Raw genomic sequence first — 18,634 nt, forward strand, 5'->3', positions numbered from 1 at the left:
TTCTAAGTCGTCAGACTTTTCATCCGTAAGAGTGGGAGCTCCATCCGGAGGTGTTTGCGGCATTGATCCGTCAATGGAGCACAACGGAATTGGATCTGATGGCATCTCGTCAGAATGCCAAACTTCCTTGTTACGGGTCCAGATCAAGGGATCCCCAAGCTGTACTGATAGATGCTCTAGCAGTACCTTGGTCGTTCAACCTGGCTTATGTGTTTCCTCCATTTCTTCTCCTACTTCGTCTGATTGCAAGAATCAAACAGGAGAGGGCTTCAGTAATCCTGATAGCGCCTGCGGGGCCACACAGGACTTGGTATGCAGATCTAGTGGACATGTCATCTCTGCCACCGTGGAAACTGCCACTGAGACAGGACCTTCTCATCCAAGGTCCGTTCCAACATCCAAATCTAAATTCTCTGCAGCTGACTGCCTGGAGATTGAACGCTTGATTTTATCTAAGCGGGGATTCTCTGAGTCGGTCATTGATACTTTGATTCAGGCTCAAAAGCCTGTCTCTAGGAAAATTTACCATAAGATATGGTGTAAATATCTTTATTGGTGCGAATCCAAGGGCTACTCATGGAGTAGGGTTCGGATTCCTAGGATTTTGTCCTTTCTCCAAGAAGGATTGGAGAAGGGATTATCAGCTAGTTCCTTAAAGGGACAAATGTCTGCTTTGTCAATTTCTCTTGTAAGGTGTATCCAGTCCACGGGTTCATCCTTTACTTGTGGGATATTCTCCTTCCCTACAGGAAGTGGCAAAGAGAGCACACAGCAGAGCTGTCCATATAGCTCCCCCTCTAGCTCCACCCCCCAATCATTCTCTTTGCCGGCTCTAAGCAATCGGAAGGGTAAAGTGAATGTGGTGTTAGAATTGTAGTTTTTATTTTCTACAAGCAAAAGTTTGTTATTTTAAATGGTACCGGTGTGTACTATTTACTCTCTAGCAGAAAGGAGATGAAGATTTCTGCAGGGAGGAAGAATTTTAGCATGTTGTAACTAAAATCCACTGCTGTTCCCACAAAGGACTGAGGAGTACAAGAAAACTTCAGTTGGGGGGAACGGTTTGCAGGTTAGGCTGCAATAAGGTATTTTCAGTCATTTATTTCTAGACAAGACTCTGATAATGCTAGCAAAGACTGTTAAGATCCCCATGAGGGAAGGGTAAGCTGTATTCAGAGACTAAGTATGGAATTCCTAGCTTACATAACAGGGCTAATTTATGCTGGTTGACACTACTTAATGGCAAACGGTTTTTATTGAAGAATATCGTTTTTTGAGGCACTTTGAAGGTTCCTTTGGGTTTCTTTCAGGGGTTGTTACCCACATGGCTATTATTAAAACACTTAGGAGTGTTTCTTTAGGCCTCACAGCACCGGAGTAAGGTGGGAGGGGCCTAATTTTGTGCCTCAGATGCGCAGTTATATTTGACTAGAACTTCAGGCTGTTTCACATGGAGGGTCCTGCTGCAGTTTGAGGGCCTATAAGAAGCTTTTCCCCCACAAATCTGGTTCCTAAGGGAAGGTAGGGCCACAGCAGAGCTGTGGCAAGGTGCTGAAGTTGTTTTAACCGGTTTGTTGTTTACTGTAGATCCTGTTTGGGCATTAAGGGGTTAATCGTTTTTATTGCTAGTGGGCCAATCTTACTAATGCTTTAGGTACATACTGTAAAAATTTCGAAAAGTTTGCTGCATTTTTTCACTGTTTTGCAAAATTGTGTGCCTTTTTTATCTCTTAACGGCACAGTAACGTTTTTTTCTAAGTGTGTTTTTACTTGATTAAAGTGATTTCTAAGCCTGTTTGTCTTACTGCTAGTCTGTTAAACATGTCTGACACCAAGGAAAATCCTTGTTCAATGTGTTTAGAAGCCATGGTGGAACCCCCTCTCAGAATGTGTCCCACTTGTACTGATATGTCTATACACTTTAAAGAACATATTGTTGCACTTAAAAATGTGGCCCAAGATGATTCTCAGACAGAAGGTAATGAGGTTAGCCCGTTAACCTCTCCCCAAGTGTCACAACCAGTTATGCCCGCTCAAGCGACGCCTAGCACCTCTAGTGCGTCTAACTCTTTTACCTTGCAAGACTTGGCGGCAGTTATGGATAATACCCTCTCAGTGTTTTTATCTAAACTGCCCGTGTTACCTGCAAAGCGTGATAGCTCTGTTTTAAGAACAGATAATGAGCATTCTGATGCTTTAGTAGCCGTATGCGATATACACTCACAACGCTCTGAAATGGGGGCGAGGGATGTGCTGTCTGAGGGAGAAATTTCCGATTCGGGAAAGGTTGCTCCTCAGACAGACTCAGATACGTTGGCTTTTAAATTTAAACTAGAACACCTCCGCTTATTGCTCAGGGAGGTATTAGTTACTCTGGATGACTGCGACCCTATGGTGGTTCCAGAGAAATTGTGTAAAATGGACAAGTACCTAGAAGTTCCTGTTTACACTGATGTGTTCCCGGTCCCTAAGAGGATTGCGGATATCGTTACTAGGGAGTGGGATAAACCAGGCATTCCCTTCGTTCCCCCTCCTGTTTTTAAGAAAATGTTGCCCATTGTTACAGAAGCATTAGTTATTTTGTTGTGAAGAGCTTATTTCCCAGCAGCAATGCCTGAACCAGCAAGCCAGCGCCTAAGAAGGGCTCCAAGAAAACTGTAACAAGTTTCATTTCATAAAGAGTTAACTCTTTTTTTTTCAGCTTTTAGAAACTATTGTCTAATCACCTCTGGAGCCAGACTGCTAATTGATAAGATGAACTTGTAAACTTGTTATCTTAAGTACTGTAATCCTATTGTGGCCTGTCAAAGGACAGTGCTCTCTATCTAAATGTGTGATGGGGGATTTTGTGCTTCCCCCCCTCTCCCCCTGGGAGTGCCCTGTGTGCATGTAACCTTAATAAAAAGCAGGCTGGGCATCCCAGTCCTGAGTTCTTGTTTGACCCTCAATCGCAGCGTTGACTCGTTTTTGTGGGCAGAAGGGTATCCTAGCTGTACTGCAGCTAAGGGAGATTATTCTATATTTGCGAGACTCATATAGAATACTATGGAAAGCAGCTTCTCCCCTCTTTAGCAATAGGGATCCAGGCTACTAAGCGGTCCATCTCTCAGCGAGACTAAGGGTAACCGTAACATTTGGCGGCAGCGGCGGGATTTTCCTGGATTTCCTAGGAGAGGTACAGAACGGATGGAGAGCGCTTACGAAAAATTGAAGCGTACAACCCTAAAGGATTTACTTGAAAGCAGAGGGGGGTACGCCAGCAACCGGCCGAGGAGAGAGCTGATCGCAGAATTGACCGAACTGGATCAGAGCTTCACAATGGCGGAAACACCGACCACGATTAGTGACGAAAAAACCAGGATTGTTCGGGAAAGGCTCTCATTATACGGGCCGAACCCCTCCATGGAATTGGTACAGCAGTTGATGGCGGAGGCGGACGAGGATATACGAGAGACTCGAGCCCACGAACTCAACCTAGCGAACGCACACCGCAATGCTGAAGCCCCGCAGGTAATCATCCCTGTCGAAAATGCTGGGAGGCCCAAGATACCCTATGCGGCATTTCGACCCTTCCTAGAGAGCGAGACAGGGATTGATGAATATTTGGCGGACTTCGAAAGGCAATGTGCCCTGCACCAGATTCCCAACAGAGAGTGGCCCACGATATTGTCTGGGAAACTATCCGGGCGAGCCCTGGAAGCCTTTCGTACTCTGGGTGCTGAGGAAGTGACACAGTATGAGCTAGTTAAGGAGACACTGTTGCGACGGTACGCTGTAACTCCGGACACGTATCGCCGACAGTTTCGGGGCACGGAAAAGAAGCCTAACGATACCCATATGGAATGGGCGCACCGAATGCGGAGAGCGGCAAATCACTGGCTGAGCGGAAGTAAAGCGGTGACTGGGGAGGAAATTTTACAATTGTTTCTCTTAGAACATTTTTATAATGGCATGGAACAGCAAGGGAAGGAATGGCTGCGAGACAGGCGGCCTTCTACCTTAGAAGAAGCAGCCAAATTGGCCGATGAACATTATGACTCCCGTCTTCACGAACCCATGAACTACCGAGCTCCAGCACGGGTCGAACCCAGAGAGGTTTACCGTGCACCCCCTCGTGCTGAATTCCGAGCCCCGGTGCCCACAGGGCCCGTCCGACACTCAGGACCACCCAATAACAGCTCTGAGCGTCCCAGACCGACTTGCCACCGATGCAAGCAACCAGGGCATTTCATGGCTAGCTGCCCCCTTAATACGCACCAGACACCCAGGAATTACAATTACCCCTCTGGGTCCTATCGTCCGGCCCGGGCCCTCTGTGTTAACCAAGAGGCCCCTATGGAGGGATATGTGGGGCCGCTTCACGAGGCAGACCCTGTATATGCTGCCTCAGATAACCGCCAGCACCATCGGCAGAGGGTATGGCTCGAGGGGCGATCTACCGAGGGATTGCGAGACACAGGGGCTACTATCACGCTGGTACAGAGTCATTTGGTGCCAGAGCACAAGCGATCCGGACAGACTGTGGCCGTTAGAGTGGCGGGGGGGGATGTGTACAAAATTCCAACAGCTAAAGTGCATCTTGATTGGGGAGCGGGAAAGGGGGCTGTGAACGTGGGCCTAATGGATAATTTACCTGCCGAAGTACTACTGGGCAACGATTTGGGCCCCATGACTTCTGCCTATGCTCCAGTATGCAACAACGAGGCGGACCCAGTGACTACACGGGCCCAAGCCCGGACGGAGCGAGAGCTCTCACCAGTGCGGGAGACACAGGTAAGACCTACCCCGACCTTGCCTGACAGGTTAGGCCCCATACCCTGGGACACCCCAGATGCCTTCGAGGCAGAGTCTAAGACTGACCCGACCTTACAAAAGTACCGGGAACGAGCAGAGACCGGAGGGGGCGGGGCAGATAACGAAACATTCTTATGGGAAAAAGGGAAACTATACCGCTGGACAGAGAAAAGGGGACAGCGTAGGCGACAGCTGGTAGTGCCCCACAAATACCGTCAAGAAATCCTCAAAATAGGCCACGACATCCCCTTAGCAGGCCACCTAGCCGTTACCCGTACCCTACACCGCATTACTCACACGTTCTTTTGGCCAGGGGTGCACGCTGACGTTAGAACTTACTGTAACACCTGCGATGTGTGTCAACGAGTAGGAAGGCGAGGCGATCACCCTAAAGCCCAGCTAGTAAATATGCCCATTGTAGAGGAACCCTTCAGCCGGGTTGCTATTGACCTAGTGGGACCACTGGCTACCCCTAGTCCCTCCGGTAAGCGATACATTCTTACCGTAGTGGACTACGCTACCAGGTACCCAGAGGCTGTCGCCCTATCCAACATACAAGCGGATACGGTAGCGAATGCACTAGTACAGGTGTTCTCCCGGGTAGGATTTCCAAAAGAAATCCTATCCGACCGAGGCACCCAATTTACGGCTGAATTGACCCAACAACTCTGGCAGGTTTGCAAAATTAAGTCCCTCCTAAGCTCCCCATACCACCCCCAGACGAACGGGCTGTGTGAAAGGTTCAATGGGACCCTCAAGCAAATGCTCAAGACGTTCACTCAGGAATACCGAGACTGGGAACGCTTCCTGCCGCACCTCCTATTTGCTTATCGGGAGGTGCCCCAGGAAACGACAGGGTTCTCTCCCTTCGAGTTGCTCTACGGAAGAAAGGTACGGGGACCCCTAAACCTGATCCGGGAGCACTGGGAGGGAGAGATGGAGGCTGACGGTGTCCCAATTGTGCCATACGTGCTGGAACTCAGGGACCGAATGGAGCAATTAGCCAAATCCGTGCGGGCTAATCTCCAGTTGGCCCAGAGAAGACAGAAAGTATGGTACGATCGGGGGGCCCGAAAGAGAATCTTCACCATAGGACAAAAGGTGTTAGTACTTAAGCCGGTGAAGACAGACAAATTGCAGGCGTCCTGGCAGGGTCCCTACCAGATCGTAGAGAAAAGGGGAGACACCACTTATGTGATAGCTAGCTGCCACGACAACAATCTTAGAAAGACATTCCATGTAAACATGCTCAAGGAATATTTTGAGCGACCAGAGAACGTGACGGCCGTATGTTGTTCCCCTCAGGAAGACCCCGACAGTTTACCCATTCCAGACCTATTAGAAAAGAGCCTCCCCACAGGTATAGTGGCGCAGGTTCAGATAGGGGACCGACTTAGCCCCACTGAAAGGGAGCAGCTCAACCAACTCCTCCAGTCCAAACACCTCACCTTCTCCCCGAAGCCAGGGTACACTACTTTAACCACCCACCAGGTAGATACTCCGGGACAAGCTCCCTTGCGCCAGGCTCCGTACCGAATCCCCGAAGCAGTTAGGACAGGAATGAAGAAGGAGATCGATGAGATGCTCCAGCTCAGGGTAATTGAGCCCTCCGATAGTCCCTGGGCCTCCCCAGTTGTCTTGGTGCCCAAGAAAGATGGGACCACCCGGTTCTGCGTAGACTATCGGAGGCTCAATGAAAATACCGTGACGGACGCTTACCCTATGCCCAGGGTAGACGAGCTACTCGATCGTATAGCCAGGGGAAATTACCTGACCACTATTGACCTCTGCAAAGGTTACTGGCAGATTCCCCTGGCCCCGGAGGCTATCCCCAAGTCGGCATTCGTCACCCCATTCGGCTTATATCAGTTTAGGGTAATGCCGTTTGGGATGAAGAATGCCCCAGCTACATTCCAGCGCTTGGTGGATAGGCTCCTGGATGGCTTCCAGAGTTTTGCTTGCGCCTACCTGGACGACATAGCGATCCACAGTGAGTCCTGGGAGGACCACTTAGCTCATGTGGGAATGGTTCTGGATCAGATCCGGGCTGCTGGCCTGACTCTGAAGCCAGAAAAATGCCACTTTGGGATGGCCGAGGTACAGTACCTGGGTCACCGGGTGGGGTGTGGAAAGCAGCGACCAGAGCCGGCCAAAATAGAAGCTGTCGCCAATTGGCCCACCCCCATCACTAAGACTCAGGTCCTAGCCTTCCTGGGCACGGCAGGGTACTATAGACGGTTCGTACCAGACTACAGCACACTTGCCAAACCCCTGACTGACTTGACCAAGAAGAACTTACCTCGACAGGTCCTGTGGTCTCCCCACTGTGAAACGGCTTTCCAGGCTCTCAAAAATGCTCTAATTAACGCTCCTGTCTTGGCGGCCCCAGCCCTTAACAAACGTTTTATCGTCCATACAGATGCTTCCATGTTCGGGCTGGGAGCCGTCCTCAGCCAAGTAGGCGAAGATGGAGGGGAGCATCCAGTTGCCTACATCAGCCGGAAGCTCCTGCCCCGCGAAGTCAGCTATGCAGCGGTCGAAAAGGAGTGTTTGGCTTTGGTGTGGGCATTAAAGAAATTGACTCCCTATTTATATGGTCAGGAGTTCACTCTGGTCACCGACCATAACCCGTTGGTGTGGCTGAACCGGGTCTCTGGAGATAACGGCAGGCTATTACGTTGGAGCTTATCGTTGCAAACCTTCAATTTCACCATTACTTACAGACCTGGGAAACAGAATGGCAACGCCGACGGGTTGTCCAGACAAACCGACCTCAGCCCCGCATAACCAGCGGTCTGGACAGCCTTAGTCTGCCCCGAAAAGGGGTCAGACCGTGTCTGCCAGAGTGTTCCACAGAAAGGGAGCAATGTTACAGAAGCATTAGTTATTTTGTTGTGAAGAGCTTATTTCCCAGCAGCAATGCCTGAACCAGCAAGCCAGCGCCTAAGAAGGGCTCCAAGAAAACTGTAACAAGTTTCATTTCATAAAGAGTTAACTCTTTTTTTTTCAGCTTTTAGAAACTATTGTCTAATCACCTCTGGAGCCAGACTGCTAATTGATAAGATGAACTTGTAAACTTGTTATCTTAAGTACTGTAATCCTATTGTGGCCTGTCAAAGGACAGTGCTCTCTATCTAAATGTGTGATGGGGGATTTTGTGCTTCCCCCCCTCTCCCCCTGGGAGTGCCCTGTGTGCATGTAACCTTAATAAAAAGCAGGCTGGGCATCCCAGTCCTGAGTTCTTGTTTGACCCTCAATCGCAGCGTTGACTCGTTTTTGTGGGCAGAAGGGTATCCTAGCTGTACTGCAGCTAAGGGAGATTATTCTATATTTGCGAGACTCATATAGAATACTATGGAAAGCAGCTTCTCCCCTCTTTAGCAATAGGGATCCAGGCTACTAAGCGGTCCATCTCTCAGCGAGACTAAGGGTAACCGTAACACCCATATCTAACCCCATGTGGGACTCGTGGCAGACGGTCCCTAAGGTGGAGGGGGCTGTTTCTTCACTTGCTAAACGCACAACTATACCAATCGAAGACAGTTGTGCTTTTAAAGACCCGATGGATAAAAAATTAGAGGGTTTACTTAAGAAAATTTTTGTTCAACAAGGTTTTCTTCTCCAACCTATTGCGTGCATTGTTCCTGTAACCGCTGCAGCTGCTTTCTGGATCAAGGCGTTGGAAGATGCGCTCCAGACGGAGACCTCATATGAGGACATTATGGACAGAATTAAGGCTCTTAAGCTGGCTAATTCTTTTATCACAGATGCCGCTTTCCAAATAGCTAAGTTAGCGGCAAAAAAATCAGGTTTCGCCATTTTAGCGCACAGGGCATTATGGCTAAAGTCCTGGTCGGCCGATGTGTCGTCGAAATCCAAACTACTGAACATCCCTTTCAAAGGAAAGACCCTCTTCAGGCCTGAATTGAAAGAGATTATTTCAGAAATCACTGGGGGAAAAGGCCATGCTCTCCCCCAGGACAAGTCCTTCAAGACGAAGAACAAACAAAATAATTTTCGTTCCTTTCGGAATTTCAGGAGCGGTATCGCTTCATCCTCCCCTGCTGCAAAGCAAGAGGGTAACACTTCACAACCCAGGGCAGCCTGGAAACCTTACCAGGGCTGGAACAAGGGTAAACAGGCCAAGAAGCCTGCAGCTGCCTCCAAGACAGCATGATGGGGTAGCCCCAGATCCAGGACCGGATCTAGTAGGGGGCAGACTCTCTCTCTTCGCTCAGGCCTGGGCAAGAGATGTACACAATCCATGGGCCTTAGAGATTGTATCCCAGGGATATCTTCTAGAATTCAAGGACTCCCCTCCAAGGGGAAGGTTCCATATTTCTCGTCTGTCTACAGACATGACAAAGAAAGAGGCGTTCTTACACTGTGTAGAAGACCTACATACAATGGGAGTGATCCACCCAGTTCCAATTGCGGAACAAGGGCTGGGGTTTTACTCAAACCTGTTTGTGGTTCCCAAAAAAGAAGGAACTTTCAGACCAATCCTGGATCTCAAAATTCTAAACAAATTCCTCAGAGTCCCATAATTCAAGATGGAGACCATTCGGACAATCTTACCAATGATCCAGGAGGGTCAATATATGACTACCGTGGATCTAAAGGATGTGTATCTACACATTCCTATCCACAAAGATCATCACCAGTTTCTCAGGTTCGCCTTTCTGGACAAGCATTATCAGTTTGTGGCTCTTCCTTTTGGGTTGGCCACTGCTCCCAGAATTTTCACAAAGGTGCTAGGGTCCCTCCTGGCGGTGCTAAGACCGCAGGGCATAGCAGTGGCGCTTTATCTAGACGACATCTTAATTCAGGCGTCGACTTTCCAAAGAGCCAAGTCTCACACGGAAATTGTAGTGGACTTTCTGAGGTCTCACAGGTGGAAGGTGAACATCAAAAAGAGTTCTCTCTCCCCCCTCACAAGAGTTCCCTTCCTAGGAACCCTAATTTCGGTAGAAATTAAAATATTTCTGACGGAGGTCAGAAAGGTAAAACTCTTAACTACTTGCCGAGCTCTTCATTCCATTCCTCGGCCATCTGTAGCTCAGTGCATGGAGACAATCGGACTAATGGTAGCGGCAATGGACATAGTCCCTTTTGCACGGATACACCTCAGACCACTGCAACTGTGCATGCTCAAACAGTGGAATGGGGATTATGCAGATTTGTTTCCTCAAATACAGTTGGACCAGGGGACCAGAGATTCTCTTCTCTGGTGGTTGTCTAAGGATCACCTGTCTCAGGGAATGTGTTTCCGCAGACCAGAGTGGATCATCGTAACGACCGACGCCAGTATGTTGGGCTGGGGTGCAGTCTGGGACTCCCTGAAAGCTCAGGGCTTATGGTCTCGGGAAGAAGCTCTTCTCCCGATAAACATTCTGGAACTGAGGGCGATATTCAACGCGCTTCAGGCATGGCCTCAGCTAGCTGCGGCCAAATTCATCAGATTTCAGTCGGACAACATCACGACTGTAGCTTACGTCAATCATCAAGGGGGAACAAGGAGTTCCCTAGCAATGATGGAAGTAACCAAAATAATCAGGTGGGCGGAGGATCACTCTTGCCATCTCTCAGCAATTCACATCCCAGGAGTAGACAACATCCGAGGAGGATAATATCCCACAAGTAAGGATGAATCCGTGGACTCGTCGTATCGTAGAAGAACTCAATTTATAAGGTAAGCATAAATTTCATTGTCCCCCCAATAATTAACATAATTAAAAATACGATATTCCTGTCATTCTCAGGCTTTAAATACATCATTATGCCTAACATTTATTTTGTGTTTAATCCCCCCTTTAATTCTGGTGTAGTTCTTGCTTTTAATATGTTCTTAGATCTACCTTAACAAGACCTTTTTCAGTAAACATTTTTAAGCTCTTTAGTGTGTCTTGCATTTGATATGTACTTGTACTATGAAGTGTTTTTTATTTCTCCCCTCTCCCAGGGCCAGGTGATCTAAAGCCTTCTGCTCAAGTGAGGTGATCTAAGACATCTCGTCAGGGTCCTCAAAATGTTTTCAAAACACAAATTTAACCTTGAGATATGTTTTTCTCACTATATACTGTATGGTTCTATATTATAATAGAAGGTCTAAAAGCAAACCCAAAGATTTTGTGTGATTTCTCTCCATAGCGGCGACTTTTGATCATCAGTCTCCCAGTGACATTCTCCTGCCTTGTTTATACACCTTCCTGACACTCATAGTCCTTTCTCTTCCTACATTACAGTGTTTGTTTCATGGTGTATGTTAGAAAATAAAGAATGTTTGTGTAAGAAACAAATAAGTGTTTGAAATGTATTATGTGCTCTTCATATGTACATCTATGGATGTGTACCATGCTTGACATGATCAAGGTGTATGTATGTGGGGAAAAAACACTTTTTAATAAGTAGCCTGCCTGTTCCCGTCTGTTTAGTTTCAACTACACAACTGAAATTTCTTGTATATGGTAAAACACTTTTAAACCTGCATTTACTTAATCATAACCAAAAAAATTCTGATGACCATACTAACTGTATATGTATGGTGGTGTGGTTACAAATGGAATAGGCAGCTATTCACATGGAACTGCTTAGAAACAGAGTGTAATATGAAGGATTTGCATGACAAATTCTAATGGACTGGAATGGGTTTTGCAACTAATTTTTGTATTTAAAATAAAATTGTATTGCCATACTATACGTTATAACTTAAAGGGACAGTCAAGTCCAAAAAAAACTTTCATGATTTAAATAGGGAATGTAATTTTAAACAACTTTCCAATTTACTTTTATCACTAATTTTGCTTTGTTCTCTTGGTATTCTTAGTTGAAAGCTAATTCTAGGAGGTTTATATGCTAATTTCTTAGACCTTGAAGACTGCCTCTAATCTGAATGCATTATGACCACTAGAGGGCATTAGTTCATGTGTTTCATATAGATAACATTGAGCTCATGCACGTGACATTACCATGGAGTGAGCACTGATTGGCTAAAATGCACGTCTGTCAAAAGAACTGAAACAAGGGGGCAGTTTGCAGAGGCTTGGATACAAGGTGATCACAGAGGTAAAAAGTGTATTTCTATAACAGTGTTGGTTATGCAAAACTGGGGAATGGGTAATAAAGGGATTATCTTTCTTTTTAAACAACAAAAATTCTGGTGTTGACTGTCCCTTTAAATACATAATACATACTGTATACTTTAAAGGGACAGTCAACACCAGAATTTTTGTTGTTTAAAAAGATAGATAATCCCTTTATTACCCAATCCCCAATTTTGCATAACCAACACTGTTATAGAAATACACTTTTTACCTCTGTAACGTCACGTGCATGAGCTCAATGTTATCTATATGAAACACATGAACTAATGCCATCTAGTGGTCATAATGCATTCAAATTAGAGGCAGTCTTCAAAGTCTAAGAAATTAGCATATGAACCTACTAGGTTTAGCTTTCAACTAAAAATACCAAGAGAATAAAGCAAAATTGGTGATAAATGTAAATTGAAAAGTTGTTTAAAATTACATGCCCTATTTGAATCATGAAAGTTTTTTTTGGACTTGACTGTCCCTTTAAGTACGTTGCACATTCTGTACATCCCTATTTGCTGTAAATGACATTGTATCAGAAATTGTTACTTCTAAAAATAAAAAGACTTGTTCTATCTTCAGGCTGTTATATCGAGCTATCGACTCTCACACTGAGGATGTGGGTCCCATCTACAACCACCGTGTGGAGATTTCCATTTTTTTCATCATCTACATCATCATCATCGCCTTCTTCATGATGAACATCTTTGTTGGTTTTGTCATAGTCACATTCCAGGAGCAAGGAGAACAGGAGTACAAGAACTGTGAACTGGATAAAAATCAGGTATTAACACACACCCTTGGGATAAGAGGGGACGGGCAGTTTGTGAGTTTCCTGTCTGAGGAGCAGTCAGGACGTGACAGCATTAAGGTGGGAGATGTAAAATAGGGGGATCATCCTTTTTAAATAAGGGGCCACACTAGTGTGTTTTTTTAAAGCAGTGCAAGTAAACATATTTTACAAATTCTTTTAGTTGAAACAAAATATTTACTTCTTACTCTCATACTTTAATGTGGTCAAATTATTTTTTTGTGTTATATAGCTTCATGCCTTCTTTGAATTAGTAGAAATCAACCAGAAGTCTGCAAGCTGCTTACCCTTCTTATTGTTTGTTTTTTTACTACTGTTTTGAAATAAGGACTGTAGCTTTGCAACAGTTAAGAAACAGGAAAATTACTTCTATTTGGCATACCTTACCAATAACCTCTGTGGCTTCATTAACTTTTCAGATATGACCCCCTCACAAATCTTATCTGAGTCCATCAGAAAACAGTTTTCACTTAATTATTGCACAGTAAATTCAAACATCATTTCAACTCTACATTTTTACAATTTTTGTATGGGGCACCTAAGCTTTTCACACAACCTTGCTTAGTTGCACTTTAACTTCCTGGTTTACTTTAGTTAAAATAAATAATGAAACACACTTTTATACTCACTTTTTACTCACAATTAGAATGGTAAAGGGACAGTCAACACCAGATTTGTTGTTGTTTTAAAAAATAGATAATCCCTTAATTACCCATTCCCTAGTTTTTCATAACCAACACAGTTATAATAATATACTCTTTACCTCTGTAATTACCTTGTATCTAAGCCTCTGCAGACTGCCCCTTATTTCAGTTCTTTTGACAGACTTGCATTTTAGCCAATCAGTGCTCACTCCTCAGTAAATTCACGTGCATGAGCTCAATGTTATCTATATGAAACACATGAAGTAAAGCCCTCTAGGGGTGAAAAACTGTAAAAATGTATTTAGATTAGAGGCGGCCTTCAAGTTCTAAGAAATTAGCATATGAGCCTCCTAGGTTTAGTTTTCAACTAAGAATACCAAGAGAACAAAGCAAAATTGGTGATAAAAGTAAATTGGAAAGTTGTTTATAATTACATGCCCTATTTGAATCATGAAAGTTTTTTTTAACTTGACTGTCCCTTTAAAGTCTAGTCCAAAATAAACTTTCATGATTCAGATAGGGCACGTCATTTTAAACAATTTTCCAATTTACTTATCACCAATTTTGCTTTGTTCTCTTGGTATTCTTAGTTGAAAGCTAAACCTAGGAGGTTCATATGCTAATTTCTAAGACCCTGAAGACCGCCTCTTCTCTCAGGGCATTTTGACAGTTTTTCACCATTATAGGGTGTTAGGTAATGTGTGTCATATAGATAACACTGTGATCACGCACGTGGAGTTCGTAGGAACCAGCACTGGTTGGCTAAAATGGATGTCTGTCAAAAGCATTGAAATAAGGGGGCAGTCTGCAGAGACTTAGATACAAGATAATCACAGAGGTAAAAAGTATATTAATATAACTGTGTTGGTTATGCAAAACTAGGGAATGGTGAATAAAGGGATTATCTATCTTTTAAAACAATAAAAATTGTGGTGTAGACTGTCCCTTTAACACTATAATTTTCATCTATTATTTCAGAAAATTATTTAAATAATATAAAAATGTGTTATTCATATATCGACACAAATTAAAAACAAAAGGTGAGAAATGCATAAATGCCACCAGCAGATATATATATATTTAAAACTAGTGAAATAATAATAATAATTCAAGCTTTGTATAGTTAGGGTGGTTTGCAGAAAATAAAAATACTTTTTGTGGTGGAAATTAGAGATAATGCTTCTACTGAGTGAAATAAAGGGACAGTAAAGTCATAATTAGACATTGCTGATTTAGACAGAACATACAACTTTCCAATTTACTTCTATTATTTAATTTGCTTCCTTCTCTTGTTATACTTTGCTGAAAGGTTTATCTAGGAAAGCTCAGGAGCAGCAAAGAACCTAGGTTCTAGCTGCTGATTGGTGGCTGCATATATATACCGATTGTCATTGGCTCACCCATGTGTTAAGCTAGAAACCAGTAGTGCATTGCTGCTCCTTCAACAAATGATACCAAAAGAATGAAGCAAATTTGATGATAGAAGTAAACTGTAAAGTTGTTTAAAATTGTATGTTCTGCCTAAATCATAAAAGAAAATGTTTGTGTTTCATGTCCAGTTAAACATTGTTTCAGAAAGCCTCTGTTGAAAGCGGACACAAGCAGACTTTCTGCAGGGGTGGATAAAGCAACTTTCAAGCCACCTGGAGAATGTAGTAAAAGTTAATAAAACAGTACATGGTTTCCTTTTGTTACCCTTTTCCCTTTCAAGTACAAACTAGAAATAATTGTTCATGAAACCAATTCCATACCTTGAAAGATGCAAATGAGTGCAATACTCAGATATAATCAAGGACTTTCAGAAAAATACTGTTGCTTCTGTAAACAATATAGACTTCACACAATAAAGTGACAGAGGAGCTCTAAGAGCCACCACCCAGTAAAATACTGAAAAAAACATATTTTAGTTTGTTTATATTATTGAAACTGCAAGGTGCTCATTTGTATTACACAAATATGTGTTTTAAATCTTAACATGAGCAAACCTGTCCCTCTCCTTGCTCCTTGGATAACACCACTATATTGCCTGGCTGTTTACTTGCCTGTATATTGAATACAGCAATATATACAGCACATTTTTACAATATTTCTGTTTCCTGTTGGCTGCCTTTTTTTGTTTTGTTTTCCCTTCATAAGATGGTGAAAGTCCACGAGGCATTGCATGTGGGATTAAGAACCAGTCCACTAGAAGGAGGAAAAACACCCCAACATAGCAATGATTTAATCTCTCACACTCTTCCAGAATCCCTCAGTCAAATTATTGCCTCTACAATAGAGTGAAGTGAATTCTGAAGCACTGATCTACATGTTGTTGTTGATTGGGGTAACAAATGGATCTGAGACCCGATTTTCCCCTCAGAAATGTCACATGCCTCCCAGGTGAAATGTGGCTTTATCTGCCAATCTCCTGTTCTACAGTGGACTGCTGCTTGTGAGATCCTTGGCACTGTGCTTGCACTGCCTCGTATAGGCCCATTCTCTTGCAGCTATGGTAGCGTAAGGTGCAGCCATGTAAGTACATTACACTTTCCATGGGCCACTGACTATTAGAATAAACAATGTATACATGTTTCACATAACCTTGGGGCATGTACACACACACACCACTTATCATAGTTATGCAATTTGAGCAATTTTAGGCATTTTTTAGACTCCCAATAGCACAGTCAGCTTTAGTGATCTTTGGTAACACCGGAGCTTTTAGCACAGCCACTCACCTCCACTAAGATTAACCTTTATGCCACCAGAAGATAGCTCATACTGCTCTCCAATAGTCCTTGTGCTGCAAGGGTTAACTTCTTGGCATGTTGTTATTGCACCATTCAGTTTCTTCTTCATCTGTTTCTCTGCAGTGCAGTAGCCATCTTGCTGGTGTCGGAAATGATTCCTGTGCACTTGTAGGTGGTGAGACTGCTCTATTGCATATTCCCTTTCATTTTTTACTTTATATATTGTGCGTTGTTTCTGTGCTTTTTGCATTGCTTTATTAATCTTAACTATCTCTTGTGGAGATAATTATCTACCATCCTTACTTTACTCACTGCTTGAACCTTAACTACAAAATGAAGCAAATAAGTGCAGCTCAGGACTCTGGACCAGCAGCTGATGGATTGGAGCGCAGATCCACTAAGGTTGAAACCCTGGCAAATCTGCTGAAATATCCGCAAAATTCAAAGAGTATATAGATTTTTGAGTTGATGGTTGTCATGCCTCCTCCAGGTAAATGCACATGCATGCATGTGGTGAAAGTGATTCTTCATAGACCCTTCCATTACAAGCGTTTTCCTGAAGCAGTATGTCTAGGGCCTTAAACAGGGTTCATTGGAGACAAACAATTCCTCTTCTGCTGATGGGTATTCTGAGACACTCCCCTGGGGCTGTGGAGGAGGATATGTCTTTCAACTTCAGACTTGAGCATATCCATACCTTATTGAGTGAAGTGTTAAAGACTTTGGAGGTGGAGGATTCTCCACTCCTGACAATACAATCTAAAAAGATTGATACATTATTTAAAACTGCTTCTAGGCAACCCTCTGCCTTTCCTGTGCCTGTTTCAGTTAATAAACTGGTAACTAAGGATTAAAAAAAGCCAGCTGTGCCCTTTGTTCTATCTGCCAAGTTCAAGGCCATGCTCCCACTATTGCCTTCAAAATGGAAAGTTTGGGAAACAGTCCCTAAGGTGGAGGGGGCAACTTCTACTGTTTCCAGATGGACCACCATTCCTTTAGGAGACAGTACCTCTTCAAATACCCCATGGACAAGAAACTTAAAGGTTTTCATAGGTGCTGTTTTAAGCTGGCAGGTTTCCTTTTTTGCCCAGCTGTCACAGTAGCTTGCCTAGTGGCAGTGTCAGGGTGCCAGGAATCAGACTGAGACGAGAAGTGCAAAAATAATCACACATTTATTAATAGCAAAAAATAATAAAAAGTTCACTAGTCAAATAACAAGCCAGGAGTCAAAACCAGAGCTGGTAGTCAGACGAGTCGAGTCAGGAGCCAAAGCGAATAGTCAGACGAGCCGGAATCAGGAACAAGGAAAACAGCAGAGTCAGGAACAAGCCAGGGATCAGGAACCAGGAAGGACGTCAGGCAGCCAGGTAATACACAGGAACTCTCACAAACAGGTCTGAGACAATGCAAGGCAAAGCATACTGAACAGAGGCCCTTTAAATAATAAGTGATGACATCACAATTCAGAGACTGCATCCGCTCTCACATGGATGATGCACACCAGTCCGGCCATAAAAGGAAGTGCAGGAAATGAGCAGCATCCCCCACAATGCACCATAGTCCGGAAGAGAGGTGAGTAAAATGGCTGCCAGCAGCACATGGCAAACACAACAGGGAGAAAACCCTGACAGGCAGCTACCTCAGTCTGGTGGGATAACTAAATAAAGATAGTTTCAGGAGAAGTATCCTTGGAAGAAATCCAGGATTGTTTAAAGCTCCTCAAACTGCAGACAGCTTTATATGTGATGCAGCTGTACAGATGATATACATCAATGCAAATAATGCTGCCATTGTTTTTTCTAGGTGCTAGCCATGCCCTATTGCTTATTTTTTGGTTTGCAGACATAGTTTAAAAAAAAAAAAATTTTTATCACTTACCTTTCAGGGTAAGGTTCTGTTTGACCTATGGCTTAATGCAAACATTGCTGTCACTGAAGGTAAAGGAAAATGAGCATATTTACATCAGCACAAAAGTCCAAGGTCTACCAAAGCTTTATGGAACACTAACATTGTCTAGTCCAAGGCTAAGCAGGCCAGGAAATCTCCTCCTGATCCCAGGTCTGCTTGAAGGTGCAGCCCCCACTCCAGACAAGTTTGAAGGGGGCAGATTTAAACAGTTTCAGGAGGCTTGTGAGATGGTCTTTTGCAGATCCTTGGGTGATTATATTTCAGGGGTAACAAATTAGTTTCTGATCCTAAGGGAGATTTCTCCATTCTCGAGTTTTCTGAAATCCCTTGAAAGCCAAAGCATTTCTGGCTTTTGTAGCAGATTTTAAAACATTAGTGGGGATTTACCACAGTTCCCAAAATCCACAGGTTCTTTTCAACTTCTTTATTGTTCCAAAGAAACAGGGTACATTTTGGCCTTTTCTTGATCTCAAATCACTGAAGATTTTTCTGAAAGTTCCAACTTTCTTGATGAAGTCTATTTGCACTATGTGCAGAAGGGTCAGTCTACCATAGACTTAAAGATTCTTATTTACTTTCTCCCATTCACAATATATAAAGTTCCTAAGGTTTGCCTTCCTAAATCGGCATAGGGCATTTGTGACCCTTCCATTTGGT

At 43.9% G+C, this 18,634-nt stretch overlaps 1 protein-coding gene across 1 annotated transcript in view; it reads left to right on the plus strand.

The window, feature by feature from the left end:
- Nucleotides 1–18,634, plus strand: part of CACNA1C (calcium voltage-gated channel subunit alpha1 C) — a 1,426,303-nt gene that overhangs the window by 912,399 nt on the left and 495,270 nt on the right. Inside the window, 1 exon segment of the mRNA XM_053719677.1 lies at nucleotides 12,468–12,669. Within this exon segment, the coding sequence (XP_053575652.1) occupies nucleotides 12,468–12,669 (202 nt within the window).

This window comes from Bombina bombina, chromosome 6 (genome assembly GCF_027579735.1).
Source record: "Bombina bombina isolate aBomBom1 chromosome 6, aBomBom1.pri, whole genome shotgun sequence".
Lineage (NCBI taxonomy): Eukaryota > Metazoa > Chordata > Amphibia > Anura > Bombinatoridae > Bombina > Bombina bombina.